This window comes from Limulus polyphemus, unplaced genomic scaffold (assembly GCF_000517525.1).
Source record: "Limulus polyphemus unplaced genomic scaffold, Limulus_polyphemus-2.1.2 Scaffold1983, whole genome shotgun sequence".
NCBI classification, from domain to species: Eukaryota; Metazoa; Arthropoda; class Merostomata; order Xiphosura; family Limulidae; genus Limulus; species Limulus polyphemus.
In genome coordinates, this window is record NW_013667593.1 from 5,499 (window position 1) to 19,758 (window position 14,260).

At 33.3% G+C, this 14,260-nt stretch overlaps 1 protein-coding gene across 1 annotated transcript in view; it reads left to right on the forward strand.

The window, feature by feature from the left end:
• The first annotated feature begins 1,028 nt into the window (after positions 1–1,028).
• Positions 1,029–14,260, forward strand: part of LOC106465566 (glucose transporter type 1-like) — a 35,967-nt gene continuing 22,735 nt past the window's right edge. Inside the window, exons 1-4 of the mRNA XM_013925792.2 lie at positions 1,029–1,124; positions 3,418–3,578; positions 8,279–8,403; positions 10,295–10,363. Coding sequence (XP_013781246.1) covers positions 1,029–1,124; positions 3,418–3,578; positions 8,279–8,403; positions 10,295–10,363 — 451 coding nt within the window. The remainder of the gene's footprint in view (positions 1,125–3,417; positions 3,579–8,278; positions 8,404–10,294; positions 10,364–14,260) is intronic.

Below are 14,260 nucleotides of genomic sequence, written 5' to 3' on the forward strand. Positions count from 1 at the left end.
TAATAAGTTAACAAATTAATCAAGCTTACTAGAATTACTGTGACTATTCTCCAGTAATATCAAATCAGTTATGAATTTAATATGATTCAAATTTGCATTTAATTGTTCACCACGTATCAGGAAGGAAAAAAGCATTTTATTTTGTACCTGACTCTTCTGTCTAAGGCAAAAGTAAAATCTGTAAAATATTTTCATCAGTTACATGGAGAATATGTTAAGGAAGCAATCTAGAGTGATTTATGCTACGGTCATGCCAAGGCATAGTGTTCCTAATGAAAACATAGAAATATCAGCATCGTTAAAACGTGATATTTGTTTATACAAAAAAAGTAAATCCAAGGGCAAGCTTTGACACCATCAGTAAATGTCCGTAAAGATTTACAAATGGTAAGTTTCGCCTGATCCACTGTTTCCATGGAAAATTCCGTCACGTTGTCACCCTCTTATATATATACCAGACTACCCTATCGAGGAAATGCTAGGGCATTCATGAAGGAACAAGATAGTTCTAGAAACGTGGCGTCACACTAGTCATGTGACTTCGCTGACGCAACAATACATTAAACTCAATTGTGATTGAATAGTTATATATATATATGTTGATATATGTTAATTCTTGCCTATGAAAAAACTGTATACACAATCAACTTGTCAGTTTATCATTCTGTAAGTCGTCAATGGTAATAAAAGCTATATAGTCAAAATAGCTTTTTATTATCTTCATATAAAAAGTGATCTTGTTCAAACCAGTGACTTACTTACGGAGTACAAAACTTAAAGATCAGTTATGTAACAAGTCACTTTCCAAAGAAGGATTTAATACAGCCAGATTTTGGGCTTTTTTTTTTAAGCTTAGCGGGAGCTTTAAGCAAATGACGTATATATATTACGTCATCATCTTTACATATATCAGAGTTTTGTTTGAATCAAACGATGATGTCTTTAAGGTTGTACTTAGACTGGCTGGCTCGACCGGTGGGTCATTATCGATGTCAAATTCACCGTCAACACATTCTTAGAGAGGTACGATGGAAATGATGTCTTTAAGGTTGTACTTAGACTGGCTGGCTCGACCGGTGGGTCATTATCGATGTCAAATTCACCGTCAACACATTCTTAGAGAGGTACGATGGAAATGATGTCTTCATCTGACAACTCTTGACTAGTTGGTTCTGCTAAAGTCGATGCTGAACCACTGAAATAGCATCATATCTTAATGTCTAGTAGTAATGATGTTATGCCATTAACGACTTCTTACATCTTAACACTTTCACTCTCCACAGGCTGCGGCAATATCGTGACATCCTTGAGGCAGTTATTAACAGGTCATATAATGTCGCCTTCCCTTAGTTTCATATATTTCTGACAACATTCACCTAACTTTATGTAAAACAAGCAGTCGTAGTCCAATGAGGTGGGAGATTTGATTAATAATTTAGCTTGAGAAATCTTAGTAGTTGCAGGATTGTCACTACAAACTAGCACGTGATTCAGAATGTTTGATGTTCCCACATGCCTCGTCTCCACCCGCCAGCCTTCTTGGAGTATATTCTACACATACTCTAGATTTACACACGTCAGAATAAGGAATGATTTCGTGTTTAAAGACCAAATAGTCAAACAAAACCGCTCCACTGACATTTACATGTATAAATGCTCTGAGTATTCTGTAGTATAAAAATAAGATCTACTTCAAGAAGACAGGCAGATGAAAGGTTTGTGGAAACATCAAACATTCTGAATGACGTGCTTGTTTGCAATGACAATCCTCTAACTAATAAACAGTTTCAAATATTGGAACTGTAGAAATTTAACTTGCAGGAACTTTTCTGGACTTTAAGCGTAACCTCGCATGTTTAATTTGGTTTTTGGTGGACGAGAAGTGACCTGAATGCATTTCTGCTATCTTTCTTTTTCGTGTATTTTGACATTGACGAATTCAATGGTAGATTCACAATAGATTCAGTTTGAATTAGCTGTGGGCTGATTATTCTTTTATACGGAGACAGAGTTCCTCAGTGGCCGTATAGTTGAGGTCTTAAAATGCACAATTACGTCAGTTACCTAAAACATGTGTCCAAACACTTAATTTTATTACCACCTTCATATTGTTTGTTCTTGTATAATAAATTATCACTATTTGGCTAAGAGAATAAACATAATATGATGACTTCAATCAACTTTTGCTATATGATAATGTATTGATTCAGAAAATAATACTTTTTTTTCTCTTTTTATTGAATAACAAATATTTTCCGCTTTTTTTTGTTATTATTATTCAAATTATTATTGATTATTAATGAATCTTATCCCTATTTTGCAGGCACTCTTAATCAGCTAGCTTTAACAATAGGGCTTTTCCTCTCCCAAGTATTTGGGATTCAGTTTCTTTTGGGCACGTCCACGGGGTGGCCATATCTCTTGGGTAAGTCACTACCGGTCAACAAGACCGTATCTTTCATAGTATTTTTTATTGTGTTCCTTCACTGTTGAACAACAACAACCACAAAAAACTTGATTGTTGTTGATTCATTTGTTTAAACCACAACATCGCTTTCATCTCCAGCTTCATTATCTAGATTGACTATGGTTAATTGTATAAACTACTATAATAAAGGGGAAAACCTCCTATGTGGTTAAGCCTTAAATATATGTCATACATTGTACATTATATCAATACATAATACATGTACTACCCAGAGCACTAGTATAATTCACGTGTGACTCATCCATCCACGGGTATCTGTTTTTATTTACAAAAATATCAGGTATTGCAGGTAGGCTGCTAAGCCTTTTTTTAGACACTAATCAAATCATTCGAATATTTTACAAGTAAAGAAAAAAAAAAGGAAGTAAATGTAGGAATGGCAAATATTAATCCTTCAAAAAACAATGCAAACAAGATAGTACGGATGGAATTTGCATCATTCATACATAATAGCACAGGCGCACAATGTAGTAGAATGTTAACAGACGAAACTAGGATACTGTTACGTCTCCGTTTGTTAATTAACTTTCCGTAACTTCGTTCCGACGAAACTTTAGCGACACAAGTCCTTACTTAATAAAACTGGTTTATTCTTTCCGAATATAACTTTACGATACACTCAACTTCAACAGTCACGCTATAACAAACTATAATAACGACGTTAACTTCAACAATACGTCTCTCTCTGACCGCAGTTCAATTACTCATTACCTACACACACTAATATACACAAAATACCACAGAGTACTCTATGGCCTTGCCATGACTCATTTTTCATATACACAAAATACCACAGAGTACTCTATGGCCTAGCCGTGACTCATTTTTCATATACACAAAATACCACAGAGTATTCTATGGCCTAGCCGTGACTCATTTTTTCACTTCATCTTCAATAAAAACTAAACATACATTTATTTATTTCCAAGATTATAGAAGAATTTATCTCGGACATATACAGAGAAAGAACAGGGGAATATATCACTGAAGACTTCAAGAACTTACTTTGGTCAGTTACAGTGTCAATCTTTGCAATAGGAGGTATGATTGGAGGAATATCAGGAGGAACTATTGCTGACAGGCTTGGAAGGTGAGACAAAATTGTTTATTTTTTAAAACCAATTAGTACTCAAGATTCTTGGTTAGATAGCTGTGAACGTAATAAACTAATGTAGAATTTAGCTATTATTATTTTTTTTGTGTGTGAAATTAAAGTTGAAATTAGTTAAACCACAGAGGAAGACTGCTTAAAATATCTTTTCATTAACAAATATTTTGTTGCATGTTTGTTTTACAGTAAAGCCACATTGTGTTATCTGCTGTGTACGCCGCGGAGAATAGAACTCCGGATTTTAGCGTTGTACGTCTGTAGACTTACCGCTGTCCCACCGGAAGACATATTTTGTTGAATGAACTTTCACTGCGTAGTAGGTTTCCAATGCTTGTGACCCTAATAATAAGTCTTCAACTGGGGCCAAAAGAAGATATACAAACCCTATCGATTCTTTGGACCTTTACTCTTTTAAGTCGATTCAAATATATATTTTGAATATTTCATTTCGATAGCTTGTTTGTTTGTAATTAAGCGCAAATCTACACAATGGGCTATCTGTGCTCTGCCCGGATTCTAGCGTTGTAAGTCCGCAGACATACCGCTGTGCCACTGGGGGGGGGCATATCATTTCGAGTGAGACTAAGCATGATATAATATAGTTACGCTACGTACTGCAAGTCAAAAACTGAATGCATTTCAGGAAGTTTAACTCTTCAGAAAAATATTACATTATCTTCGATTGTAATTCTGATATTTAATATTATGAGGGAAAGTGGAAAAAAGGGATATTTACATACTTCCTTATTTTGCTTTTAAACAGTCAGCAGCACCCTAACACCCCCCAGTTGCGCTAAAGGATTGACTGTCACTCTTATAATGCACCCACAGCTTAAAGTAGGAGGGTGAAGTTTTTGTGGTATTGCATAGATTCGAATCCGGCTGGCCAGCTCCAAAATTCAGTGCTAGATTTTCTACAGAACCAACTTGCGCTCCAATTCGCTATGAGCTGAGTATTTTATTAAGTTTGAGTTCGTTATATATTCAAACGATATGGAGGCCTCGCCACGTCGTTAACTTCCATGTCGCCAAGTCCGGTCATTCTCCATCTGACAATCGTGCATTTTGATGATAGCCTTGTAGCGACGTATGTGACGGTTGAAAGTATATATGATGGAAAAACGTTGTGTACACAGTTCGTGTGTCGCTTTTCCAGGGAGGAATTATTCTCGGTTGTATGCTTATTGTTACATGGGGCAAGTAAAAGGCTTATGCCACTGACCTTTGTGAATTCTCACCTGTTACAAGACATCACACTTTGCTTGCCACGTCTGAGGTACAACTTTTTGTAGGTCTCTTTCTGAATGGTCCTGATGCCCCAAGTTAATCCATATTTCTTTGTAAGTACAAAGGACGAAGTGAATAGAGATCTTCACTGACCAAAGTATATAGATGGAAATTGTAAAGCCTGATCTAAACACTTCATTTCAAGCTGAGTGTATGAACATTTTACACCGAAAAGGGCCGTTACATATCCTTCCCAAAAGCGACCAATTGTAGATCGTATCACACCATCTACGAAATGCCCTAATAATGCCAAAATGTAGTTCTTATACGTGCCGTTTCACCGCAACTTTATATCAACTGTGGTTACCATATGACTTGATTTGCCTATTTACAATTATTTTAATATAACAGACTCAGTCCTTTGTATATACGAGAATATTTCTCTTCATAATTATTGTTACCACTTATTTTATTAAACAGTCCATTATTTCGTATTGAAATTTTTTAACTATCTTCTTGTTTTTTTCCCAGCTTTGCACTTAACAACAACCAAAACAAGCATTATTTTAATATCTTAGTTTCATTCTAATTATAATTTTCCGTGGTAATTATGGCTAACACTGCTAAAGTTCTCCTGTTTCCAACTTATATATTTTAGCATTGTTCCAAGTATTATTTTCGAACATTAGCTCAGTTTCGTTCTAGTTATCAGTTACTCAGAACATCCTCGCTGGAAATGTTTACTTAATTTGTGTCTGAAGTTTATTGATGTATAACAACAATGCTGTTAATGAGCTAATTTTCATACGCACATGCTAGAAAGTACCAGAAACCCAAAACTCGTTCAAGTCTGGAATATAATTAAAACTTTTTAATAACATTAAAGCTATAGAATAATAAGAAGATAGGATTGAACGATAGGAAAGCTTTGATTTTAACTAAATTATCTTTAAAGAAGTTTCCAAATGCATATTTGTTAGTCTTATGCTATGTGCAAATTTTGTTTCGTGCTTAAGCTCCTCATTGATCTATTGAGAATATAAGCAGTAAATATGGATTTCGTTGAAGTCCTTGTTTTGATGGGCTGAGTGCTGTCCAATGATTAGCATTTCAGACTGGGGATGTGAGGTTCCGTTACCTTCCCCCAAAAACGTGTTCCGTTATAAGAGTGACGGTCATATCCAACTATTCCAAGATATACATTTGAATTGACCAAAGGTAAATTAGAATTTGGGCATGACAGGTATGTGATGAAATATAATTGCCGTTGACTTTGAGATGTTGCTGGAAGATTGTGAACTTTTGGCATATCCTTATTTATTATTTTATTAACGGTGCTAAAAGTTATGCCTAGATTTATCGCAACGGATATTGGGGTCAGAAGGTTCCCTTCTGTGACCATAGCCTTGACTTTGCAGATGAGGATATATCTCCATATTAGCATTGAATGTGGTTTCAGAGTTCATGATGTCCTAAAGACTGTGCTGAGTGGGTTTTTCTGTTCCTTTGAAGAAGGAATGTACCATTTTCCTTCAGACATAAGTTTACCGCAGAAGCATTTCAGTGTTGAATATCATGAATTCACTGGGAACCATATACATATAGGTGCTTAACAAGCCACTTTTGGCGCCATGCTGCTGCATATACAAGTCGTTCGGTTTAACTGCGACTAACTTCTTTTGGGAATTTAAGCTCCTCGTTTCTGGAACATTATAACTACTTGCTGTTACATTAAGGCCTTTAAAAAGTAACTTAGTTATTTCTATCAGCTTACTCGAAAAAAAATCTAACATGTCATGTTATAGTATTTCATTTTGCCTATGTTATATCATCGGTGTAAAAACAAATAATCTTATCGTAAGAAAATAACAATGAGTTCATAAATTTAGTTTGACTAAAAGGACTATTTTAATATTTACAATCGCTCATATATTGAAAACGAGAATTCATATGTTATCTGTGAATAATTTATAGGTTAGTAGCAAACACCCATTAAATTTACCCGAAGATTAGAGATTCTATCTTGTTTTTTTATCTCCCAGACAAGAAAAATAAAGAGCCAGGTTTCCAGATGGCGTCAGCAGGAAAAATTTTAGTACTCACAGTTCCTTGCCGGAAACATGCAGCTGGGCTTTTGGTCTCAAATCGCAATAAAAAAAAATGTAGATAGATAAATAAAATAAATATATTTTGAAACTGTATTTAAAGATAAATGAGCTGTGTGTGTGTGTGTGTTATTTTACAACCAAAAACAATTGTTCGAAACAAAGATATGTATATATATATATATATAGAAAATTATTTTTGTTAAGAATATCACGTAAAAAACTTACCATCTTTGACAATAACAAAAAGGTTAAGAAAGACCCCTTTCGAAACCATTAACCATTCGAAACTTTATAAGAATCTTGCTGTGAAATTTGTTTGATATTTGTTTTTTAAGACTCATAACGTAGGTAACTTAATATGTAGAATTATACACGGACTTTTCTTTACGTTAAAATACTTTTATTTGCGAGGTTGTGGCCCTCTTACTCCCCAGTGGCACAGCGGTATGTCTGCGGACTTACAATGCTAGAAACCAGGTTTCGATACCCGTGGTGAGCACAGCACGGATAGTCCATTGTGTAGCTTTGGGTTTAACTTCAAACAAACAAAACCGACCCTCTTACTACTAGGAGGGCCCAAAGCTCGCAGATAAAAAGAGGTGTATTTTAAGAAACATTCGTGTATAATGTAATTGATATGTTATTCCAGAATAACTTTGATTATTAAGTTAAAAATCATATTATTATTTTTATGGTACATACAATTGTTGAGTTTAACCGCAGTAAAATATAAGCCAGTTTTGATAAATATGTTTAACTAGAAGACTAACGTTCTTGTGCTTTTTTATGTTTTTCTTATTACAGAAGTGGATATGTGTCACAAAGTTGTTCTTATTAAATCCACACAACCACTGAATATCTATCACAGAGTTATTCTTATTAAGTCCACACAACTGCTGGATATCTATCAGAGTTATTCTTATTAAGTCCACGCAACTGCTGGATATCTATCACAGAGTTGTTCTTATTAAGTCCACACAACTGCTGGATATCTATCACAGAGTTGTTCTTATTAAGTCCACACAACTGCTGGATATCTATCACAGAGTTGTTCTTATTAAGTCCACACAACTGCTGGATATCTATCACAGAGTTGTTCTTATTAAGTCCACACAACTGCTGGATATCTATCACAGAGTTGTTCTTATTAAGTCCACGCAACTGCTGGATATCTATCACAGAGTTGTTCTTATTAAGTCCACACAACTACTGCTATATTTTTTGAAGTGTGTAAGGTGGAAGTCTATTAAAATCCCGTAATGTTTTAACAGGATGCCATAAAATACATTTCTTTTTGTGTGTGTAATTTTTCTTTGTTTTAAGAAGTCTTTCTTTTCTTCACAGGAAAGGAGGACTACTCGTGAACAATGTCATGGGAATATTAGGAGGAACTCTAATGGGAATTAGCAAGATGTCCCACAGTATAGAGATGCTCATATTTGGACGCCTTCTTATAGGATTTAATTGTGGTAAGTTAAGACCATTGGTCACTTCAATCTACCTATTTATTTGTACTACAAATGCCGTGCTGATTAACTAGAGTTCATTTCAAGGTATATTAAATTTTCAGCTCCTAAAACTAATGTGCTTAATGGAAAAGACAAAAAATTTGCACGAATGTTTTAATGACTTGTAATGCTAAACTAATATGCTACCGAATTATTATATTGATAAATATTTTAGGAACAATAATATATATATATAATGGGTACTATCTACTAATTGGTGATTTTAAACTTAGAAAAGTTGTTTAGAAAGGTTACAAACGTTTAGAAATTCCCACGATGAAAACCCAGTAGTTTAAGAATCAATAATTTAATAGGCATGATCAAGCAAAACATTCGTAAGTCCGCTCATCTTCAAACACAATTAGGCTTAGTATATTAAGTTTTTAATATATTCGTATGAATCAACCGAATCGTGATGATTTTGTAAATCTTATCTTTCTCTAATCGTGCGATTTGAATTTCAGGCCTTGTCAGGCCACAACCTCAGATCCTGAAAAGTTCCAAATAGTTATTTTCGTGTCCGATGTAAGTTTTTATTTTTACTGTTCTCTTGCAATCTGACTTCTTTATAAGAACTTGGCAAGCAAAGTCATGGCTTTTCGTTCTTAGCGTACGTAAGGTCAATAAAGTGTTTTAACACTTGGAGTTCTCTATCAACTGGTCAGAATTTCTTCCTTTATAGTCTTTGTCAGAGCGAGTTCGTTCCTAATAAAGACACTTTCTGACAAGACTCTCATACTGAGAACATTCTTTTATAAATATTCTATAATTCTTGTATTTATTCTTTCTATCTTAACATTACAAACCATCAAGTTTATCGCTAAGCCATCAATTCTTGTACACCAACTATGAGAACTATTATAACTAAAAGTTAAGCTAAAGTAATCATCTAAGTTAATCTAGCTAGAGGAAGTTTGCTAGTCAACAGCATCCTCCGCTAATTCTTGGGCTACTCTAATTGAAAAGTGGGATTTGACTGTCATTTTTATAACTCATCTATGGCTCCATAGTACGAAGTGTGAAGCATTTATAGTCCAGCACGCTAATCACTTAGCCACACCCGGCCAACTGTTTAGTGTATTTCTATTTGTTGTTTTTGTTTGCTAAAATAGAAAATAACAATGTAAAGTTCCAAATCGTTATTTTTTCCGACATCTATGGTAATTTTTGTTTTTTAAATCTTGAGAACTTAGTTAAATATAATTAGTATTCCAAATTCGAAAAACTTTTGGAGGATTATATTCTCAAAGTAGTTTGAACAGGTTTCCAGATTCCTTGGTTTTCTCTGGATAATTTCTTTAATCACAGTCATCTGCTCTAGTAATTTTTGTTTGTTTTGCTAAGAAGTTAACTTTTGACTTCATAAACGTCTGAATTTAAATATTATATAACTTACATGTGTACGCGAAATTTCTCGCCCATTTGAAAGTCAAGATAAATATAGTTACTCTTCATCATTCCCTAAATATAGGGAAGTTGACATATACAGCAAAGAAGAAAAAAACTACAAAGACAAAGATACTGTGTTTTGTACATGCCAAGTTATAATATATCTTACTTTTTATTCTTGTAATCTTTTACGTTTAGGTCTAACAATTTTACTTTTTTTTCTTGTAATCTGTTACGTTTAGGCCTAACAATTTTACATTTTTTTTTGTAATCTGTTACGTTTAGGTCTAACAATCTTACTTTTTGTTTTCTTGTAATATGTTACATTAAGGCCTAACAATTTTACTTTTTTTCTTGTAATCTGTTACGTTTAGGCCTAACGATTTTACTTTTTTTTCTTGTAATCTGTTACGTTTAAATCTAACAATCTTACTTTTGTTTTCTTGTAATTTGTTACGTTTAGGCCTGAACACTGCCCTAGTGCCAATGTATCTTTCGGAGATTTCCCCACTTACTTTAAGAGGTAGATTAGGTAAGTTTTATTTTTGATTAATCACCTTTTGCAATTGACTGAAGAGGAGATAATAAAAGTTAGATTATCAGTTAATTGGTTTTGAAGTATGTAATATTATTTTTATGTTGATAAACAATATTTTCCGCGATAAAATGTTTTGTATAGGTTCGTTCTCGCAAAAGTAACTGAAATTGACAAACATTTGTCAACTGACAGACATGGAGAGACATTCTGTAAAATTACAAACATTAGCAATTCACGCAGTGGATATTAAATTATCTAAACAGTGAGTAATGACTTTTATTTATTTTGTAGATGTTTCCTGACCTTTTCGCAGAAACGCTTGTTTCGGTTTTGGTTATTGTTAATAATGGGCTGCCTTTGTTTTGCCCACCACGGCTAACGAAACACTAGTTTTAGCTTCGTAAGCCTGCGGACTTACTGCTGAAACACTGGGGGCAAATATATATATATATATATATATATTTGTTTCTGTATAGTCAAGCACAAAGCTATACAATTGGTTATCTGGCTGTGCCAACCACAGGTATAGAACCCCAGTTTTTAGTGTTATAATCCTTCAGATCTACGGCTGAGCTTGCAAAATCGACCTTCTTTCTTGTCGTTTCGTGTATTTAGAAATTATCTTTAAAAAATTCATTTTTCTCTTACTTTCATTACTATTGATCATATTTAAGTTCATGCAACTGCACAAAACTGTATTATTAAAAATTTAAATGTATTTATTTGTTAATTTTTTCAGAAGTTTAACACTTTTATAAATTGAAATGATGTGTAATTTATTTGCTTTTTTATATTCATTCTCCCTCTCAAATCTAATAATGTTATGGGAATATTATTATCTCAGATTTCCATCTTAAAAAACAACAACAACTAAAACTCTCAAATACATGTAAATGTTATATTTATTATGAAAAATACTCTTCATAACCTGATATTAAAAAGAAAAATGTATTTTTTACATACCTTTGTGGCGAAGAACTTAGCTCTCACGGATTTTATTTCTTGAATAAAAACACAGTATCATGAAACAAACTGTTTGTTAATAAAAGCTTATCAAGATGCCAACTAGAAATTTTATTGTGACAAGTTTTAAGGTTGACTAAATATTTTTTCTTAACAAAAGATAGTAAGAATTACCTTTCTACTGTTATATTTCTCAACATATGAAATACTTTGAATCACGTTTTCCTAAAGCCAAGATTTACACATTTGATGACACGATGAAATAGCCGATTTGAATATTTTTATACCTTTCAGGTAATTTACATATTTATAAGTTGGGTATAATTATTATTCATGAATATTTTACAGTTTTGTGCACCTTAGACATAGACAGCTCGTCACAAATTCTTTTTTTTTAAATAACAATAGATAATTTTTAATAACAACAAACTCCACGTCAAATATTGAACTCTCAGTGGAAAAACAAAATCAAGGCAACCAGGAATTTCATAAAGGTTAAATTACATTTATTAATATAGCAGATCAAAATAATATATATATTGTTAGTGTCTGGTCGTTTGATAATTACTCGTAAAAATTCTTTCCGAAGAACTTCAGCGATACAAGTCCTTTCTCAAATAAAACTAGTTTATTCTTTCTCAGTTCAACTATGCAATACACTTAATTTCCACAGACACTTTAACTTAAACACACGCCACAATTATCAACGAACGATTTACGCACTTTATTTACTACCGCGCTTGACTCAATTGTCCGTCTATATCTTCAATCTCTCTGTCTGCTATCCCTTTTCGGTTGATTGTCGGGCTTATATATTAGAATACAGCACATCTAGCAAACACTCGAGCATTCACGAACCTTAGAGATACTCATTACGTGTTACCAGAGTCACGTGACTTCCGCTGACGTAACAATATTAAGAAAATTAAAAGTACAACAAACTTATTGCCTAAGTTTGCTATTTTTTTCCTTTGTGTATGTGATAAAAAATAACTGAAGGATGATGAAATGAGATTACCTTAATAGATTATATGTAGAGGTTATTATATACAGATTAAAAACCTTAATACATTATTACTCTCCATATTATTTTAAAACATTTTAGGTATGGTTTATATTTCGTTAACTTTGCATGCCACTGAAAGCAGAATTCCAGCGTATTTAGAATCCACGGTGGCTAGTTATGGTTATAAAACGAGTGCAATAAAACGAGTTTGAATTAAATACCATTGATTCTGTACTTTTTTTGTTTCAAATAATATCACTCATATACACGGAAACATATATATATATATATTATTGAATTCCTTTTTTGACACTGAGTATCACTATTGTTGCCAGTTTTACTTGTAATACTCTGTTAAACATTGAGGTGTTATATTCTATTATTGAGTTCATTTTTTACATTGAGTATCGCTATTGTTGCCAGTTTTACTTGTAATACTCTGTTAAACATTGAGGTGTTATATTCTATTATTGAGTTTCTTTTTTTTACACTGAGTATCGCTATTGTTGCCAGTTTTACTTGTAATACTCTATTAAATATTGAGGTGTTTTATTTTATTATTGATTTCCTTTTTTACATTGAGTATCGCTATTGTTGCGAGTTTTACTTCTAATACATCTATTAAATATTGAGGTGTTATATTATATTATTGAGTTCCTTTTTTACATTGAGTATCACTATTGTTGCCAGTTTTACTTCTAATACTCTATTAAACATAGAGGTGTTTTTATTTTTATTATTCTTGAATAACTTTGCATCGCAAGAACCATAATCAGATTTTAATCGTTTGAATAAATATAGATTAGAAATATATAACTCTCTAAACTTTAACTGAAGAACTACAAGATCTCTGCTATTTAACGAGGCGATTTTACATGCAAGTGATAACACAATAAAACGTGTATGATATCATTTGATCACGTGCCTCTTCTTGCTACACAAGCTGTACTATTTTTTCATAAAGTTTCGTCTCTCTTAGACCGTCTTTAATGTTTTTATAGGGAACAGTACCTTTCTTATTTAGACCTCGTATAGCCTGGTGATTTGAGCGCTCGACTCGCGAGTCGTGGGTTCGAATCCCCGTCGCCGAACACGTTTAACCTTTTAGCCGCGGGGGCGTTATAATGTTACGGTCAATCACACTATTCGTTGGTAAAAGAGTTGCGCAAAAGCTAACGGTGGATGGTATTGACCAGCTGCCTTCCCTCTAGTCTTTCACTGCTAAATTAGGGACAGCTACTTGGAGAGGAGATGGGCGCCACCAGGTAAATCTATCCGAGAATCACCCATGATGCATCAGCATCTAAGGCTCCCCAACGGTCTTTTTTATTATGTTTGGATTCCCCAAAAAAGCAATATCTCTTGGTGGACTAAATACCTCATGCACAATCCAACACCACTGAGAAGAAACAGATGCTATTTATTTGAAAACTATTTACTAAGTGTACTGCAATTTATCAACTGTGAATTGATAAAGCATTCGGGGATTTGAATATTAATTAATAAAAAAGATATATCAAAACACTAAAATAAAAATACATTCTGATCTTAAGAAGAGGTGACATACACAAAAGAGTTGCTTCATCTTAAAACCTGATGTTTGGTTTGGTAATGGTATAACGTTTTAGTAGTATCTTAATATCGCTACATAATTACGTATTGTAGTCTATAGTTTTCAATTTATATATTTTAGACAGACTAATAAAAATCGCTGATCAAAGATGAAAAGCACTTTACGATTATTACAGTTTTAGGATGTACAATAGGTATCGATAAATACACACTCTGGCTAGTGAATAACTCTGTTCACTTCATCTATACACTATGGCTAGTGAAGAACTATGTTAATTTCATCTATACATTCTGGCTAGTGAAGGACTCTGTTAATTCCATCTATACACTCTGGCTAGTGAAGGACTCTG